Here is a 20,767-nt window from a genome sequence, read left to right as displayed (position 1 = left end):
ACTGTGGTGAATGAGATAGCATGTTAATTATGGAGGCAGAAAAGAATTGCCTAGCAGTTGTGAGGTCCCAGTTAAGTACCATAAATTTGTAGTGGATCTAGTCAGCACAGTTTCCTGGTTTTCTCTACCATTGTTTATTAGCATATGTGTAGGACTGAAGGCAACAGATAGTGAAGTGATCCAAGACCAAGGGTTGGCAGGTCAAAATTGGTAATATAAGGTAACAAGGGACTCAAGAGAAGAGCATTGAACTGGTTTGTCAAAGGGTCAGTATGGGGAAGGGAGGAAATTGTAGGGGTGATGGCCTGCAAAAAACAATGAAAATAATATATTTTTTTAAAGCGATTTTGAAAAATTTAGGAAGTCTGATTGGTATAGTGACCAACCACGATACCAAAGGACTAATAACAAAACCTGATACTAACCTGGTATATTTAGAGGCATGATAGAATCAGTGTAGAATAAGAATTTTTTTTATGTGGCCAGTGTAGAAGTTTGTTTTGCTTGATCAAATATGTTTATAACAAGGACTTTATTTTTCTTTCTTTCTTTATGGACTAAAAAAGGTAAGAGGTTGAGAAAGTAGAATTTTACTGACTAAAAGAAAGCTTAAAAAAAGTTAAGCAGAGTATTTTATATTTGATCCTGGAAATGATAGGGAACCATTGATTTTTCAGTTAAAAGATGTTTATTGATTAGTGAGATGAAATAATTAAGCATGAAAGTATGTTGAAATGTTGGCACTGCTTATTACACTTATGCAGATGTTGATTAGAAACATATTTAATGCTAAGCCATTATAGATGGCATTTAGAGACTACCAAAAACTGTGTTTTTCTCCCATTCTCTGAATTTTTTGGTAAATAAAGGGGGGAATATGAGGATAGTTTAATAGTTCAGTGTTAAAACATTTTCTGAGCCATATCTATATGTGTGTGTGTGTGTGTGTGTGCGCGCGCACACGTGGCTATAATATGTGTATATTGTATCTGAACACAATATCCATATATCCATCTTTATCATATGCATACATACATCTTTCACCAGTGCGGATCTCATTTAATTTACTGTTCATCTTTTGTGATTCTCCCCCTGCCCCATTGGACAGTCTAACATACTGCAGTATATCGTCTAAATCTTTTCATATTTCCTGGATATCAGTGTAGTACACAGGCAGACAAAAAAATCTATCTTGCTACATTACATGATAGGTTTACCTTCCTTCCTAAAAGAAGGAACTCTTTGAACTCTTCATAGGACATTTATTTGACAGGGAAAAATACTAATTGATTGATATATTGAAAATTGAGCATATATTTCCTTCTATGCCTCACTTGATATTGATAATCAAAAGATTTTTTTATTAAGACAAGAGTCTTAATATGTACATGAGAGATCTTGTTAAGATATAGTCTTTAAGACTGTGTTTTATTCACTAAATCAAAATTTTAAAATAATCAACAAATATCAGGCACAGTGGGATCTTGTGTTTTCTATACCTTTTAATCATTTGTATTTTTGTAGTGTGTTGTGGAAAATTGTCAGCAAAACCCTACTATGGGTAAAGGATACCTTCGTTATATCTCACTTTGGTAAAGTAAAACTTTAATACACAATAGACCACAGTAAATATAAAAAACAAATGTAAGTAAAGTAAAATAAAAATAAATATAACAATTTTATAGAGGTGGGTCGACTAGAGAAAAGAAGCAGCTGAGCTCTCCAGCCATCCCCTTCTAAACGAATTCAAAAATAACATCTCAAATTGAATTCTGGAGTGACAGAGCCCACAAAAGATCAGAAAGAGATATTCTTCTACCCAAGACAACTTAGGAGGTTGGAAATGGGGTGGAAGTTGACCTGAAGGCCATATGGCTGAAATACCAATGGACTAGGTGGTGTCAACAGAAGCACTAGCAGGTTCGGGAGCTCACAATCCAGGGACAGAAAGTGGGATCTGGAACTGGTCGGGCAACTGGTCAGATCACAGGGGACCCTTGTGACCAGATTCAGTTAGGCAATTCTATTACCTACACACACTTCTGGGTCATTGTCCCAGGACTAAGAAGACCACTTTTGGGCAAGAGGGAGTGGGAACCTTGTGGCAACTGTTTGCCTATTTATAAAAACCCACTTTGGTTGGAGAAGAGTACCTTTAATCAAAGAAGTGGAAACCCTGAGGAACAGTTTCACTTTTTGTCAAAAGGGACCCAAAGATCTAAACTTTGGAGGTAGTTTCTTATCATCTAACAAAAACTGGTAGCGAAGTTGGAAAGAGGTTTGTTAGGTAGAAATCAGGCATAGATCAACATCTCACACCATATACCAAGATAGGGTAAAAATGAATAAATTATTCAGACATAAAAGGTGATATAATTAGTGGAGGATGGGAAAATATACTTGTCAGATCTATGGATAAGGGAAGTCCAGTTTTTGACCAAAGAGAGGGTCATAGGGAGTAAAATAGGTAATTTTGACTGTGAAATTAAAAAGCTTTTGCACAAACAAAACTAAGCAAGTCACAATAGAAGGAAAACAGAAAATTGGACAAAACAATTTTTACTGCAAGTTTCTCTGATAATTGTTTTGTTTCTCAAATATATAGGGAACTGAGGCAAATTTGTTAAAAAATGAGCCATTCCCCAGTATATAAATGGCTAGAGGATATGAACAGGCAGTTTTAAGAAAAAAATCAAAGCCATCAATAGTTGTGGAAACAAAATGCCCTAAATCACTACAGATTAGAGAAATGCAAATTAAAAGAATTCTAAGATACCACCTCAAATATATCAGATTTGATAACATGAAAGAAAAGGAAAAATGCTGGAGGGAGTGTGGAAAAATTGACACAGCAATACACTGTTGGTAGAGTTGTGAGCCATTTGGAGAACAGAACAATTTGGAACTACATCCAAAATTGTGCATGCCCTTTGACCCAACAATACCAATATTAGGTTTCTATCTCAGAGGGATCAAAGAAAAGGAGAAAGAACATATTTGCACAAAAATATTTATGGCAGCTCTTTTTTGTGGTGCAAAGAATTGGAAATTGAGGGGATGCCCATTTGGGGAATGGTTGAACAAATTGGGATATATGAGTGCGATGGAATTCATTATAGTAATCTAGTATGTGATTAACCCAAAGAACCAAGGTTTTGAAACAGAAACTCATTATTTGACAAAACTGCTGGGAAAACTGGAAAACACTATGGCAGAAACTAGGTATAGACCAACATATACTGTGTACAAGACTAAGGTCAAAACAGGTACATGATTTACACATAAAGGGTAATACCATAAGCAGATTAAGAAAGCATAGAATTTTATTTAGTTAATCTGTTAGGGAAAATTTTTAGGACCAAAAAAAAGTTATAGAAAACATTACAAAATGTAAAATAGAATTTTGATTATGTAAAAGTAAAAAGCATTGACACAAAGAAAACCAATCGAGCCAAAATTATAAGAAAGAAAACTGGGAATTTTTGCAGCAAGTATCACTGATAAAGGCCTTATATATAGATAACTGAGCCAAATTTATAAAAATACAAGTCATTCCCCAATGGATAAATTGTCAAAAGATACAAATAGGCAGTTTTCAGACAAAGAAATCAAAGCAATGTGTAGTCATATGAAAAAATTCTTTAAATCACTTGATCAGAGAATTGCACATTAAAACAACTCTAAGGTACCACCTCAAACCAATCAGAGTGGCAAATATAATAAAAAAGGAAAATGTTGGATGTTGGAGCAAATGTGGGAAAACTGGGATCCTAATCTACCTTTGGTGGAGCTGTGAATGGACCCAAACATTTTGGAGAGCAATTTGGAACTATGCCCAAAGGGCTATAAAACGGTGCATATTCTTTGATCTGGCAATACCACTGCTAGGTTTATATCCCAAAGACATCCCCCAAAAGAGAAAAAGGCCTATTCGTACAAAAATATTGACAGCAGCTCTTTTTGCGGTGGCTAGAAATTGTAAATCAAAGATATGCCCATCAACTAGGGAATGGCTAAACAAGCTGTGGTATATGATGGTGCTGGAATATTATTCTGCTATAACTAATGACAATCAGGATGATTTCAGAAAGGCCTGGAAAGACTTGTATGAATTGATGTATAGTGAAGTGGGCAGAACCAAGAGAACATTGTACACAGAGACAGCGATATTGTTTGATGAACTGTGAAGGACGTATTATTCTCAACAATACAGTGATCCAAGACAGTCCCAATGGACTATTGATGAAACATACTATCCACCTCCAAAGAAAGAACTGATATTGATGGAACACAGACTGAAGCATGCTATTTTTTAACTTTCATTTTTTTTCTTTTATTCAAGTTTTCTTATACAAAATCACTAATATGGTAATATTTTACATAATCGTACACATATAACCTGTATCTCCCGCCTCAGGGAAGGGTTAGGGGAGGGAGGGAAGGAGGGATAAAAATTGGAATCCAAAACTATAAATAAAAATGTTTATTACTTAAAAAAAAAAGAGTTGAGTAGGCCTGAAATGACTGAACAACAATTATTATTTGTACTATCCACCTCCAAAGAAAGAACTGATATTCATTGAACACACTTAAGAATGCTATTATTAACTTTCTTTCATTTTTTTCTTTTAATCGAGTTTTCTTGTACAAAATGACAAATTTTAATGACAATAGTTTTATATAATTGCACATGTATCACCCATATGTGATTGTTTACTGCCTCAGGGAGGGAGCGGGGAGGGGAGGGAAGGAAGGAGGGATAACATTTGGAACTCAAAACTTTAAAAATGTTTATTATAAAAAAAAAGAATGTTAGGGAGCAGTTGATCCTTGTATATGTAAAGAAGAGAAAATCTTGTTCTTGTATGGACCTAGACTAGAAAGGGAAATAGAAAAAATGTTGAAAATCCTTCCTTGTTTAAAAATTGCCCTTTTTTTGGATAGGAAGTGATGAGAAGATACTGGAGGAGATTACAGAGGATGCTAAGAAGTTAATGGCCATTGCTGACTCTGTGTTTATTAAGGTTATTTTTGACCTTCTCAGTGGAAAGCTTTTAGTTAGACATATGGTCCTGATTGAAAAGTACAAGAAACAAATTCTTCACTTATGGACATTAAGTAAGTATGAATTTAGGATGTGGGTTTAGGATTGATGAAAGGTTACAAAGCATCTTAGTAATACTGAGGTTCTGTGTGTATTAATAATGCAATTTAGGAAATATTTATTAAATGCTTTCTACAGGCAAAGCACTGTGAATACAAAGGAAATGAATCAGCTCCTGCTCTCAAGGAGCTTTCTTTTTGCTGGGGGGTACAACACATACACAACTGAGTAAATACAAAGCAGTGAAATTAATTTCTAGAAATAGAGAGTGTTAATAAATGAGGGGAATCAGGAAAGGGCCCATGGAGGTGGTGACATCTGAGCACTATTTTGAAGAAAGTTAGAAATTCTGAAACGTAGAGGAGATGAGGAAGTGTATTCTTTTTTTGGGGGGGGGGTGAGGCAATTGGGGTTAAATGACTTGTCCAGGGTCACACAGCTAGTAAGTGTTAAGTGTCTGAGGCCAGATTTGAATTCAGGTCCTCCTGAATCCAGGGCTGGTGCTCTATCCACTGTGCCACCTAGCTGCCCCAAGGAAGTGTATTCTAGACCTGGGTAACTTTCTGCAGAGGCATAGAGTGGGAAATGAGATCTTTGGGGCACAGTGAGAAGAAGGCCCCTTGGACTTCAGTGGAGAGGCACAAAGGAGAATAATATGAATTAAGGCCTGGAATGTATTCATTGCTCTCAACAATTCCTAGTTTAGAGAGTGATGCTTGTGAGCTTCAGTAGACTAAGGTCAACAATAGCTCATTGTTTGCAGTGACTATTTGGACTGAAGTATATAGTAACCCTTGAGAAGGTATAGTTTCTTAGATATCAGTGATGGGGTATACAAAAGAGGGGCAGAAATGAAGCAATAGTTCAGTTAAGAATAATTAAAGAATGTATGTGTCTGTTATCACTGGACATTTTATTTTTCAGGAAACAATAATCTTTCACCCCAGGAGAAAGAATTTGATTTAGAAGAAGTGCTAACTTGCAGAATCCGTGAATTAGAGTATTTAAAAAATGAGAGAAAATTTGTGGAGAGTCTCCTGAAGTTGTGTCGAAAGGTGAAAGAATTGATAAAAGGTGATATCCTTAGTGAATTTACATTTTAAAAAATAGCCTAGAGGGATAGAGCATTATTGGTAGATGTATCTACAGAGCTTGATTTCTGTAGATGTAATTTATCTATCTCAAAAGTTGAGGAATAAGTCAAGTATTGGAAGAGAAGGTTATTTCTAGCCTATTGGGGCAGGGGGGCGGGAGGGAAATTCCAAGGAGAGTTTTACTTTTTGTTTTGTTTTGTTTTGGTGAGGCTATTGGGGTTAAGTGACTTGCCCTGGGTCACACAACTTCTAAATGTCAAGTGTCTGAGGTCAGATTTGAACTCAAGTCCTCCTGACTCCAGGGCCAGTGCTCTATCCACAGCACTACCTAGCTGCCCCCCCCCCACATTTTAAAATATTTAATTTATTAATGCATTGAGAAGTAGGACAAATAAAACTAAGTATTATCTCATAATGGTGGTACGATTTGACTTCTGAACTTCAATTTTTGTTGTTGTTCTAAAGTGGACTTTGGAGATATTGAACAGAAACATTTGGAAGATGTTAATGGGAAGAGAATGGATGAGGTAATTACGGTGAATCTTCCTCATTCTCCTTCTGTGTGTGAATACAAGACTTATTACAATCTGAGCCCCTGGTTACTGGAGATGGCCAAAGAGGTAGACTCCTTAAAAGATAGCTATGTCTTCAAAATCTGTTGGGAGAAAGAAGCACAATTACTCAGGGAGAATGATGACGACTCTGAAATGCTGATTCTGGGCCTTGAGAACGTGTATGATGAATTATATTCTCCTTGTCACAAAAGATTTCATAGACTTCATAAGGATCTGAAGTCGGGAGAAATTACATTTGCAGAAGTAAATTATTTTTTCCAAAACTTTGTAAACAAATATGATGATCTAACTAAAGACCTCAAGATCATGTGCAGGCTGGATCATGAGCCTTATGACAAATCAGACTGGATCAGTAAGCGAGTTGAGCAGATCAAGGAATATCACCATCTGCATTTGGCTGTTGATTCAGCCAAGGTCATCTGCAAGGTGAAAGAAGACTTGGGTTTGACTGGTGACTTCAGTGTGCTTCAGATATTATTAAGCTTTGTAAGTATGCATGGTATCTACCTCAAAAAACTGTTGGGACTTATAGGCTTATGGCTTTTTAAAGCCTCCCAGTTTCACAAGCTGATTTCTTTGTCAAGAAGCTTTCCTTAAGAGTATTGGGAATTTTGGGGGCAGCTAGTTGGCTCAGTGGATAAAGCAGCGGCCCTGGATTCAGGAGGACCTGAGTTCAAATTCGGCCTCAGTCACTTGACACTTACTGGCTGAGTGACCCTGGGCAAGTCACTCAACCCTCATTGCCCCGCCTCTCTTCCCCTCCTCCCCCCCAAACAAACAAAAACACACACACATACACACCTCAAAAAACCAAATTAGGAGTATTGGGAATTTCTTTCTCACTGATACTGCATTTTCTGCTTGGTATAACCAAAGGAGTTTACATTTTTAACTCTGAATAACATTTAAGAATTTAAGTAGTTGATCCTTAGTTGATAAAAAGGGATTAATTGCTGAGAGGCTATTAGCATTAACATCTTAAGAAAGGAAAAGGGATTTTTTTTTTCTTATTAGGATTTTCCTAAAGGATGACTGTAACACTTTTCTTGGAAAGCCTTCTACTTTGTCTTCAATGATATGGAGGGGAACTTGATTCTTGAAGACTATGTACCCTAGTGTGTGAACTTTGGTGGGGCCTGCCAAGCACAAAATCCTTAAAATGCAATTCTGGTGACACTCTGTTGTTTGAGGAGTGGCCAAGTGGGTCCCCAGTTGATAAATTTTGGCAGCTAGGGGCATAGTTAGACAGACTGCTGTGCCTGGAGTCAGGAAGACCTGAATTCAAATCTGGGTTCAGATCCTTATAGTCCATGTGACCCTGGGCAAATAAAGTAACCTCATTTTGTCTTTCTTTAAAATGGTTATTATGATAATAGCACCTGCCTCCTCTAAGAGTGTTTGTGAGGCTTACATGAGATAACATTTCTAAAAGCACATTGTAAACCTTAAAGTAGCTGATGAAATGATGCTGATGTAGTAGTACCAGATTCTTTATTGTGGAGGGTTTAGAATTCCTATAAGGGAAAGGAATACACAGAAAACTGAAACATGGACCTTTGCAGTAGTTTTATATTATTTACAAGAGATTGTTGCTGTTGTTCAGTCATGTCTTTGTGACCCTGATGACCATATCTTTTCTTTTTTTTTTTTAGTGAGGCAGTTGGGGATTTGGACTCAGGTCCTCCTGAATCCAGGACCACTGCTTTATCCACTGTGCCACCTAGCTGCCCTCTCTTCCCTTTACTCTTTTTTTTTTGGTGAGGCAATTGGGGTTAAGTGACTTGCCCAGGGTCACACAGCTAGCAAGTGTCAAGTGTCTGAGGTCAGATTTGAACTCAGGTCCTCCTGACTCTAGGGCCGGTGCTCTATCCACTGCCCCACCTAGCTGCCCCCGTTTGGCGTTTTCTTGACAAAAATACTGGAGTCAGTTTGCCATTTCCTTCTTCAGTTCATTTTACAGATGAGGGAATTGAGGCAAACAGAGTGAAGTGATTTGCCCAGGGTCACAGCAAGGGTAAGTATCTTAGGTTGGATTTGAACTCAGGAAAGTGAGTCATCCTGACTTTAGGTTCAGCTCTCTCTCCATTGTGCCATGTAGCTGCCCCATTTAGGGAGGTTAATTTCTCTCCAGTCTAGTTTACACCTGAAATATTTAACTAACTTCCTTGTGTAAGCCTAGCTCCCAGGCTATGCTCTGGCTCTAGCCAAGAAAGCATTTGATAGGATAAATAGTTTGTTTTAGATTTAAAACAGAAAAAATCCAGACTTCAAAACCAACCCTGTATTCCCCTTATTCAAGGATGAGGCTCTCATCCTTGTCTATTCCTTTTGGCATGGTACATTATAAGATCCCTGCAGGTTCAGGAAGTTCAGAGAAGGAAATGCCATGTGGTAGATAAAGCTACCAGCCCCTGTTTAGTATTGTATGTGATTCATTTCCAATATACAGCAAGATTTTTGCTTTACAGACTGATGAATTTAATACTGCCAGTGAGAAATTGCGGCGCATTAGCAGTCAACTCATACAGGCCAAACAATTGTTAGAAGATATTGATGAGACCCGGCGTCAGTGTCTGGAAGAAATTTCACTGAGGAAAGAATTCATTGGCTGGGTCAAAGAGGCTCTTGAAGGTAACGTTGAGTGGATTTTAGGATACCAAGAATCCAAATTGAATTTTTCTGATCCACTAACTTTCTAGTTAGTAGTTAGTTAACTATGTGATCTTCAACTTCTTAGGGGACACTCCTTTCACCATAGTAGATAGCCATCATTTTACAGGCTATCAGACTTGAAAGGCTAACTAGTCCAAACTTGTACCTGAACAAAAGTCCTTTCTCCAACATACCTGGCAAGTATTTTATTCAGTCTTTACTTAAAGACCTCCAAGGAGATTGCCTCAAATTCCATTTAATAACCATTAAAAAGTTTTTCTTTACATCAAGTCTAGGTCTCTTTGCAACTTCAAAACCTTCTCTTCCCCCTCGTCCCTCTTTCTCTAGGCAAAATAGACTCAGTTCATTCATAATCTTCTATGGTGTAATCTCAGGGTCCTTTACTATACTTTTTTTAAACACTCCAGATTATCAGTCTTCTTCCTAAAATATAACACCTAGAAAGTGAACAGAATACTTCAGGTATGGTCCACATATCCTAGTCCTATACACTATACTTCCTTGAATGTAGCCCAAGATCGAATTAGCTTTTTTGGATGCTATTTTGCCTTGATTTGTTGAGTATATGGTTGGCTAAAGTGCCAGATCTTTTTCAGATGAATTGTTCTCTATACAAATCACTGATAAAATTGTTAAGCTTTACAAGTTCATGCACAAATCCCTGGGGTACTCCACTAGAGACCTCCTAAGTTTATGGGACCACTCATTCATTGATTATTTGTTTATTATTATTTTTTTGGACCTTAAATTTAGAACTATAATTGATTTCTATAGGTATCTAGGTCAACCTCCTTGGTTTTTAGATGGAGAAACTAGGCCCATAGAGGAGAAGCAAATTGACCAAAGTAAAAATACACAGTAAGAGAACCAGTATTCAAACTAAGTCTTCCTAATCAAGCATTATTTTATCACACCACACTGTGAACCATAATCCACCCAAATAGGTTATATCATCTACTCCAAATTATCATCTTGTACATAAGACTAGCACAAGTACCTCTGTCAGATATTCTTAGCACCCTCCTTACCCTGGATATCAATGACTTATTAATCATTTTTTCCTAGACGTTATAGTTCATAGATTATTTTTCTTGATAGAGAGAACAAACAAGAGTTGAGTAGTTCTGCTATTTTTGGTCATGTGTTATTGACCCCAAACAATGGTCTTACCCTCATGAATCCTCTTTTCTCCAGAGTAGCTGAAGTAAGATATTTGCTGATTTTTATGTATGTTTGGTATTTGAACCTAAGGAAAAAAAAAATTTAGGGTCATTTTTTAACATAGTATCTTCCCCTTCCCCCATTTCCACAGTGATACTTTTTAAAAAAATCTCAGTTCTCCCTACAACTTATCCCTTTCTTTCATGTAGGGTGATTTTTATAACAAAATTATTTCTTACTGTATTATTTCAGTTTAAAAAATTACATTAACATTAATATTGAACTTCATTGTGACCAACTAAACTTTCGTGGTAACTATTTTGATTTTAATTAATTTCAACATGTAAAATATCCTAATCATTTTTTGGTTACCCTTTCTAAGACTGTAGAAGGATTCTTTGTTTCTATCCTCATTCATTTTTCTTGTCATGGCTGTAAGTAGTTATTGTGTATGTTTTTATTTTGATTCTGTGTTTTTCACTGTTGCATTAAAAGGGTCTTCATTGATTTTTCATACATTTATTGGCGTTACAGTTACAGTATTCCATTATCTTAAAGAACTGCAGTTTTATCTCCCCATTTCCCTAATGTTGGATATTTTCAGTTTTTAGAAATCACTACTGTTGGGCATTTTGAATTTTTGAAATTATGTGTAATAATTTTATACAAATATTAAAACATAGCTTTCTTTTTAAATTTTTGATAAAACTTTCAGGGTATATTCCCAACAATGGAATGATTTTATCAAAGGGTATGGATAGCTCATTGTCCCTAAATACTATGAGCAGGACTAAAGCTTTGATTGTGAGGGGATGGAGAGAGAAGGGAAATGGGAAAAGAGAACAAAAATGAGATAGTAAAAATAATTGGAGATGGGATAAAAGAAGTAAAAGGAGAAGTTTATGTCTTAAGGATTTGTAAAGTGTCTTTAGTACTTGACTCTTGTGTTACTCCTATGCTACTTAGCATTTTCTTATCCTTTTTTATAGTCTCAGTGAGGTTTACAGGTTATATCAAATTGATCTACAGGATTACTGATTCCTATGTAGTAGAATAAATAGGACATAAGCAGTTTTTAATTCTACTTTTTTACACCGATCATATGAAACTGTTCAAGGCTTTGATGCATTGATAAAAGAGTTGTAAAGGGAATCCAGAAATTCTTATTTTTTTGTTTGGTGTTCTCTACTCATTAAACTCTCCTGAATCCCACTGTCATCATAATCCCTTTCTTTGTCATTTGTACATTTTCTGAAATAAAGAAATAGATCCCCAGCTCCCCATTACTCATTTCCTATCAAATTTCCAAGCCAAATATTTTATGAGGGCTCATTGCATAAGCTTTTAGTATCACCATGCTCAAAGAAATTAAGTAGTCATATACTGATCCTGATACCTTTTCCCCAAGATATTAATGAACTAAAGGTGTTTGTCGACCTGGCCTCCATCTCAGCGGGAGAGAATGACATGGATGTGGACCGAGTGGCCTGTTTCCATGATGCCGTTCAAGGCTATGCCTCAATACTATATAAGCTTGAGGTTCGGGCAGGCTTTAGGGAGTTCATGGAGCAATTGAAGGAACTATGGAAAGCTCTGGAGAATGACCAGCATCTGCCCAAGAAACTGGTAAATATCAATGCTGGTTTTGGAAGAGGAGAACCTATTTCTTTTATGTAATTTTTAAGATTTCCTCTTTTGTGCTTGTTTTAGGTTTATTTACTTGTTGATGTTCTTATGACTTATCTGAAGAACAAATCAGGGTTTTAAAACCTACTTAGAGCTATGCCACTTGATAGTAAAGTGACAAGTATTTTTCATTGTAATTATCTATAGATGAGATATCTAGTGGGTGCTTGTTTGGCAGTTGGGAAAACTTAAGAAGAAATATACTAGGTCATTTCCATTTTAACCATTGAAAGAAGTCCAAATTAAACTCTGCCAGAAATATTAAACATAGTGAAACTATTGTTTTAATTCTCTCCATTGTGCTTAGTGAGTAAAAAGAGTGCCTAATGTGTTTTGCATTGCTCTCTCTTTTATTTCTCTTCCCCATTATTCCCAAGACTATACACTAATTGGCCTCCAGTTTTACAATGCAAGGCACAAAGATTGACTTCAGGAAGTGAATTGGGATTGTGTAGGTTTCTTGGTCAAAAGAGAGGATGAATGGGATAATTTGGATTTGGGTCCATATTCTCTTTTACTTTCCCAACAGCGTGATTCTGCTCGACACCTGGAATGGCTAAAAACAGTAAAGGATAGTCATGGATCTGTAGAGTTGTCATCTTTGTCATTGGCAACAGCCATCAACAGCAAAGGCATCTACGTTATCCGACCTCCTAAAGATGGTCAGAAGGTAAGAGATCTGAGGTCCTTATACAATGGGGATAAATGTTCCTGATACCACCTTGTTACAAATTTCAAAGGAGGCCATACGTCCTTCTGGAAGTATGTTTGGGCATTTTTTGGAAGATTCTCTAGCCAGACAGTTTTCTTTTTGGTGAATACTGATTGCACTTTTTTTTTTTAAACTTATTGCTCAGTTTCTCTTGGATTCTTTGATCTTTTTAATCACTTCAGCCTCATTTCCCAAGGATTTGAATTGCTTCTTAGATGTTCCCACAAGGGTCTATCCAGTTCATTGGTTCATTACTTCTGATCTTAAAGACTACTAGAAATTTGGAACAGCTGGGGTTCACAGTATACACCTTCCTTGTTTAAGTCCATATCTGAGCTCCTAGTTCAGGTCTAAATTAGGATAGTCTAGTGACATGAATCCAAGTATCTGAAAGAGATCTGGGCTGGAGCAACATTCAGACACCAGTTGTACATGGCCACCTCCTTTGAAAGATTGAATCTAGATTTTTAGGGTTAATAGTATGGTGCTGGAACTTTTACTTTTCTTGAGCCTAGAGGCTGTGCCTCTCAACAATGTGAGTTCTCTTTTGTGAGGGCATATTGCTTTTCTTTTTTTTGAAAAGTCTTTTCAAAGGTAATTTTTGTTGAAATTTCTTGTTTTAACATCTCTGATTTTCAAATATATCCATTCTCCACCCAAATGTAACAAAAAATAAAAAAAGGGGGGGAAAAGCAGTTCAGGAAAACAGACCATCATATCAATTGAGTTTGCAGTGTTTCCATGCCCATAGGCTGCCACCTCTCCAAAGAAGGGGAGGGAAGCTCATTGTTTTTTACCAATCTCTTTTTTTCCATATCAAGCTGAATTTATGATAACTTATCTTCTCATGTTTTTCTTTCACTGGTTTCTCAATTGCCTATTAGCAAATTAGCTAGAATTTTTATTTGTCCTTATAACATTCTGTTATTGTTTTTGCACACTTATCTTATTCTCCTAATAAAGATTGTAAGTTCTTTGAGGAAAAAGACTGTCTTGTTTTTATCTTTGTATTCCTTTATGTCTTTAATATAGTAGGTGCTTAGCAAAGAGGTAGCAGAGTTCTTTGTTAATGAGAAATCGGTGACTTATTTCTCTGGCAGTGAACAAATGCTTAAGAAAGCAGAAATATCTGGGCCATATTTTTTCGAGTCCTGGTTTAGAAGTAGAGAATTTTCTTTCACTATCCATAGTGGTTCTGCAGGAAGAACCATGACCGTGGCATCTTTTGTAGGTTTCCCTGGACACAGTGCTACATTTGCGCCTTCCTGAAAGACATGAAGATCATGAAGAAGTGCGCCATTATTCTTTAGAGGAACTGAAGGAGCTTCTCAACAAGTTGATGCTGATGTCTGGCAAGAAAGACCAAAATCATGTTGAAGTGGATAAATTCTCAGAGGTTAGAATTCTCTCTCTGTTTCAGGGCCACTAAGTGTGTCACTCACTAACTTTTCTATATGGAGGGGGTATACATTTTTCAGTTTCATCTCAGGTTGAGTGGTTTGGGAAGCTAAAAATAATGAGTCACGGGGCAGCTAGATGGCGCAGTGGTAAAGCACTGGCCCTGGATTCAGGAGTACCTGAGTTCAAATCCGGCCTCAGACACTTAACACTTACTAGCTATGTGACCCTGGGCAAGTCACTTAACCCTCATTGCCCTGCCCCCCCCCAAATAACAATGAGTCATGTCTTTAATTGATATGAAGCAACGATATGAAGGCTACAAATGGTCAAAGTGAATTAAGCTGGATTTTGTATCTCCATGGTGATATATGGTTGGCCCTTTGATAGTCAGTTTCCTTTTAAGATCTTTTAAGTGAATTTTCCCCTCACTTTCTGAGGGAATCTATCCATATGAGATGGAAATAACATACTGGGCAGTCCCTGATGGGGAAGTTAACTTTTTCTGCTCTCTGCTACTTACTTTATGATTTGGTAGAGAATTCATACTGCCCCAAGATTCAGTTGGCCATCATTTCTGAAAGCCATTTTGTTGTATACAGTTTTTTTGTTTTAATGCAAGTCCATTCTTGAAAGCTGTAAACATTTTTTTTTCTTTTTTTCTTTTTTAGTGAGGCAGTTGGGGTTAAATGACTTGCCCAGGGTCACACAGCTAGTAAGTGTTGAGTGTCTGAGGCTGGATTTGAACTCAAGTACTCCTGACTCCAGGGCTGGTGCTCTATCCACTGCGCCACCTAGCTGGCGTGCGCCCCCCCCCCCATTTATTTATTTATTTTTGTGGGGGCAGTGAGGGTTAAGTAACTTGCCCAGGGTCACACAGCTAGTAAGTGTCAAGTGTCTGAGGCTGGCTTTGAACTCAGGTCCTCCTGAATTGAGGGCCGGTGCTTTATCCACTGCACCACCTAGCTGCCTGAAATCTGTAAACACTGGACAAATGATATGTTATCTTCCCATTTCTTTGCTTGGAATGGGTTTATTAGACTCATTTTGGTTTTAGCTTTTTTAAAAAAATTAGCTGAGAAAGGTGAGGCATTTTTTAGGGAAAGGTCAGAGGAACTAAAATAAGTGGTAAGTAGAGGAATCTTTTTTTTTTTAACAATAACAATATCAGATTATACTGTCTCAATATTCTTCTGTAAAATCTACCTCTTATTTTCATTTTTGCTAGGTATTTTGTAATATCCAGAGACTTTCCCAGGCCTTTATAAACCTTTATACTGCTGGAAATATGCTGTTCAGGTCTTGGACAGCTACAGTATATTGTTGCCCTGAGAGTCAGTTTTGCATACAAATGAACTTCCACTTGGAGGCTGTAGGACAGCTCACTGGAAATGGGGAAGTGACTGAAGTGCTGGCATCCCTGTGTAAGCAGATGGAACTCTTCCTAGAGGAGTGGAAAAGATTCATGATTGAGAAGCGGTCTAAGTACTTTTATCTTAACTACTACACTGCTGAACAGTTAGTTTACCTGTGCATAGAACTCAAGAAACAGAAGCCCAGTGAAGCTGCCTTAGCTATGCTATCCTTCATCAAAAAAAATTGCACCAAATATGATGTCTTAAAAATTTTGAGTACATCTTATGGAGTATCCAGACATGACATGAACCAGGTCAGCTTGGATGAATTACGGTTGGTGCTGTTCTCTATGCCAGAGCTGACAAGCAAGGTCATGGTAGTATGGAACTTTTATAAGGATTATATGAGTGCCTTACTACCTAATTACTTGAATATTGACTCTCTTGGTCCTTGCTTGGCTTACCTATCAGAGATGGGAGAGACTCCTACTGAACGGCATCTCCCGCAGGGCCTACAGGCTGGCCAGCCTAATGTCATCACTTGCCCTCATTCTGATGTGCTGTCGGTGGCCCTGGCTATCTACATGGAGACTCCCCACCAGCCCCTGCCCTCTTATGATGAGGTGCTGCTTTGTACTCCTCTGACATCATATGAGGAGGTGTCGCTGTTTTTGCGTCGCTGCCTCACCCTGGGGTGCCAGGGGCGCAAGGTCTATAGTCTGCTGTATGCAGATGAACTCAGCTATGAGGTGAGCTGCCAAGTGGAAGAACTGTTTCAGAACTTGTGTGTGCAGCGCCACAGGGAAGACTACCGACTGGTGATCGTCTGCAACAGTGATCGGGAACACTGTTATATCCCTTCTGTCTTCAGTCAGTACAAAGTCCTTATGACCCCTCAGCAGTCTCTTGTGGACATTCAAAAATATCTGCGAAGTCATTACAGAGTCTCACATCATACCCATTCAGCAGCTTCGGTGTTTAAGGATCGTGTTTGTGTGAAGGTTGTGACCTCCAAGAGAGCAGGCGTTGGTAATGATAGCTTAGATGTATAACTTGGGTTTATACTTATTTTTCCTTTTGAGAAACCAAAGGTACTTGATATATTACCTTGACATGTAGTTATATTTTTTTTGCTGATGGAGAAACTGAGGCCCCAAAAGGTTCTAACTCCTTATTCTATATACCAGTGCTAGGAGAGTCTCCTCCTTCTCATGTTGCCTACCTCGTCTAGATGGGATTTTGCCTTTCAAATTACTTTTTCAATCTCTTACTTATATACCGTATATCATTCTTCTTTCTCATTTATATTCTAAAGAAGACTCTGTAACACTCCTTGGTAACTATCACATGTAGTGTGGGGTAGCGGAAAGGACCTTGGACTAAGGAAGAAGACCTGGATTCTAATCCTTGTTCTTCCAATAGAAATTAGAATAGAAATAACTAGGAAGTTTTGTAACCTTGGATACTTCAACTTCCTGGCTTAGACTAAATGTTTTCTAAAGTTTCCACAGTTATGAAATTTTAGGGTTCTGTTGTTACTCTTTTTTATAGATGTGAGCAGTCAGGATCAAAGGCACCTTGACTCTTCAGTTACAGTAAGGGCAGTGTGCTTTTCACTAGCAGTTTTGATTTCTATAGAAATAGGGTTAATACTAAAATATTTGGAGGAAAATAAATTTCAATTATCAATAACTTCTTTTCACTATCAGACAGTATTAGAAGCCCCTACAGAAATCCTTCTGTTCTTACAATTGCTTTTTTAGATTCATTTCAATCTTATTGAGAAAGTAGTATGGCATACTGTGTATAAGCAAAATATTGAAAACTCGGGCTGTGAGAAGGCTTATATTACCTTTTGGTTTGTTACATATAATACCAAGAAGTTTGTGTATAGTCTTGTGTCTTTTGGGGTTCTTCTACACACATCTGTTCTTTCCCCCTCCCCCCCCCCCATTTCTCAACAAAACACCTGGAGTTCTAATTCATATATTCAATGTCACAGGAAAATCCCTCTATGTAAAGAGGCTTCATAGCAAACTGAAATGTGAAAATTCTGGGGAGGAAGTACCTCTGAAGACCATTCGATTGATTGAGCCCCAGGTGAATGAAAGCAAAGTGCTAGCATCCCTTCTACCTTTCTTGAATGTAAAATACCAGAAAAATCCCATGCTTATCCACCTGGACATCACCTCTTCAGTAAGTTCATTGGCTTTTAACTATTTTAGTGGCTGAGTATCTATGACTTTAGAAACATGAATGCCCTGCTACATAGCTTAGATTTTATTGGTGTTTTTATGTGTTTTAATTTAATTTAATTTTAAACTCCAGATTCTCTCACTCTTTCCTCTCTCCCACCCATTGAGAAGGCAAGAAGAATAAAACTCATTAGAAATATTTATATAGTCTACATTAGACATCTCAAAATTTAAAAAAGAAGGAAAGAGAGAAAAAAGAAGAAAATATGATTAAGTCTTTGCCCTGAATCTATTAATTCTCTATCTGGAGATAGATAGCATGTTTTGTCATATGTTCTTTGGAATTGTGTTAATCAGAGTCTTTGGTCATTGTGTTAATCAGAGTTTATTTCAAAGTTTGTTATCTTTACAAAATGCCATTGACATATAAATTATTCTTTTGGTTTTGTGCACTTTACTTTGTATCAGTTCATATAATCTCAGGTCTTTCTGAAGTTATCTCCATCATTTCTTATAGCACAGACTATAGTATTCTATCACATTTGTAAACCATAACTAGTTCAGTAATTATCATTATTATTATTTTGGGGGTGGGGCAGGGCAGTGAGGGTTAAGTGACTTGTCCAGGGTCACACAGCTAGTAAATATCAAGTGTCTGAGGCTGGATTTGAACTTGGGTCCTCCTGAACCCAGGGCCAGTGCTTTATCCACTGTGCCACCTAGCTGCCCCCCAAAATGATTATTTTTTAACTATAGCAATCAATTAATAAATAAACATTCATTAAGTGCCTACTATGTGTCGGTCACCTAGCTGCCCCCAGCAATTATCTAACATGAGCAATTCCTCAGTTTCCAATTCTTTGCCACCACAAATGGAGATATAGATATTTTTGTATATTGTTAAGAGTGTGTTTTGCTGAATCAGTGGCCCCCTTAATCTTCCCTTCTTATTTCTCATTCTGCCTTCTTTTTCCTTCCTGTTTCTCTGTTGAATGAAATGTATTATGATATCCAAATATTCTATGTATTTCTTCCCTCCTTTGACAATTCAGATAAAGTAAGGCTCAAGTATCAGCCACTCACTCAACTCCTTTCTTGTTTGCATAGATTTCTAATTGTACATCTTGATTGTGAGATGATTTTTCCTAACCTTCTTTTTCCTTTTCCCAACCCTGAATATATTTACTTGTTTCTTTGTTTTTCTTCATTCATTTATTCGTTCATTCCTTCATTCATTTATTCTGAAGCATTCTTTTTTTTTTTTTTTTGGTGGAGCAATGGGAGTTAAGTGACTTGCCCAAGGTCACACAGCTAGTAAGTGTCAAGTGTCTGAGGCCAGATTTGAACTCAGGAACTCCTGAATTCAGGGCTGGTGCTTTATCCACTGAGCCACCTAGCCGCCCCTGAAGCATTCATTTTTAATCATTTACAATGCAGTATGTGAAGAGCATTAAATGTCTCAGTTATAAAACCAGATAAAGTGAAAGAGCTGAACAATAGCTTCAGTATTTAAATACAGTGACTCTGTATATATTCCTTAGAAACCCCCAAGCTACTACCAACCCTGATCTCTCCCTTTCAATTTTTTTAAGACATAATAGAACCACTCCCAGGTCTTCTGTCTAATTAGACTACTTTGAGATGCCTGATGATGATAGAATACAGAGGGGACACATTAGAAGGCATTTTATCCTTTTTCTATTTCTCTCCACTTCTGTGTTTATACTTTCTATGCAGCTCAGGTCTTTTCATCAGTAATGTTTAGGAGTCCTTTATTTCATTAAAGTTCTACTTTTCTCACTGTAATATTCTCTTTTTTGTTGGGTAAGTTATTCTTGATTTTAAGTCTGTATTCCTTGTTTTCTGGAATATCATATTCTAAGCTCTCTTTTCTATTATAATGTTAGTTGCCAAAGTATGTATGGTTCTGACTGGCTCCTTAGTTCTCTGTTTCTGGGTATTTGTGGTATTTTTTTTCCTTTGACCTTGAAGCTCTGGGTTTTGGAGTTTTCATTTGGGATTTCTTTTAGGCAGTTAACAGTGAATTCTTTTTATGTCTACTGCTCTCTAGTTCTAAGAGATAGGGACAGTTTTCTTTTAAATTTTTTTGAATATAATATCTAGGCTTTCAGGCATCTTATACATATTAAATTTTCTCTCCTTGATCCATTTTTCAGGTCTTTTTTTTTGTTGTTGTTATGACATAACTTATATTTTTCATTTGTGTTTTCAGTCTTTTGACTTTGGTTTTTAATATTTCTTATTGATTCATGGAGTAGCTAGCCTCTATTGGGTCCATTCTAATTTTCAGAGTTTGTTGCTTGTACAAGGTTTTGTACCATTGATTCCAAGCTTTTAGTTCCCTTTCCAACTCTTTCTTCCAAGGTTCTCATTTCTTTTCTATTTTTTCCTCTTGTACTTTCACTTTACTTATAAAAACATATTTTAACTTTTTGTTTTGTTTTGTTTTGTTTGTGGGGCAATGAGTGTTAAGTGACTTGCCCAGGGTTACACAGCTAGTAAGTGTTAAGTGTCTGAGGCCGGATTTGAACTCAGATCCTCCTGAATCCAGGGCTGGTACTCTATCTACTGTGCCACCTAGCTGCCCTATTTTAACTCTTAAAAACACAAACTCTTCATCTCTCCTAGGAATTCCAGTTGAATTTGTGCCCAAGTTGTATTTTTCTTTGATCTTTTATTTAGCTTCCTTACTTATTTACACTCTCTTCTTTTGGGTTTATGTCCTAAGTGTCCCTCCCTGTCATCATAATACCTTTTTGAGGTGATATTTATTTTCTTGTTTGCTCATTCTTC

At 37.0% G+C, this 20,767-nt stretch overlaps 1 protein-coding gene across 2 annotated transcripts in view; it reads left to right on the top strand.

The window, feature by feature from the left end:
* Positions 1–20,767, top strand: part of RNF213 (ring finger protein 213) — a 175,184-nt gene that overhangs the window by 81,374 nt on the left and 73,043 nt on the right. For both annotated transcript variants that reach the window (XM_043999869.1, XM_043999868.1), the window contains exons 19-27: positions 4,945–5,118; positions 6,029–6,178; positions 6,664–7,259; positions 9,242–9,404; positions 12,016–12,233; positions 12,823–12,963; positions 14,237–14,401; positions 15,632–16,787; positions 17,761–17,954. In XM_043999869.1, coding sequence (XP_043855804.1) covers positions 4,945–5,118; positions 6,029–6,178; positions 6,664–7,259; positions 9,242–9,404; positions 12,016–12,233; positions 12,823–12,963; positions 14,237–14,401; positions 15,632–16,787; positions 17,761–17,954 — 2,957 coding nt within the window. The remainder of the gene's footprint in view (positions 1–4,944; positions 5,119–6,028; positions 6,179–6,663; positions 7,260–9,241; positions 9,405–12,015; positions 12,234–12,822; positions 12,964–14,236; positions 14,402–15,631; positions 16,788–17,760; positions 17,955–20,767) is intronic.

Source organism: Dromiciops gliroides, chromosome 4, assembly GCF_019393635.1.
Source record: "Dromiciops gliroides isolate mDroGli1 chromosome 4, mDroGli1.pri, whole genome shotgun sequence".
Classification (NCBI taxonomy): Eukaryota; Metazoa; Chordata; class Mammalia; order Microbiotheria; family Microbiotheriidae; genus Dromiciops; species Dromiciops gliroides.
This window is presented reverse-complemented; position numbering and strand designations above follow the sequence as displayed.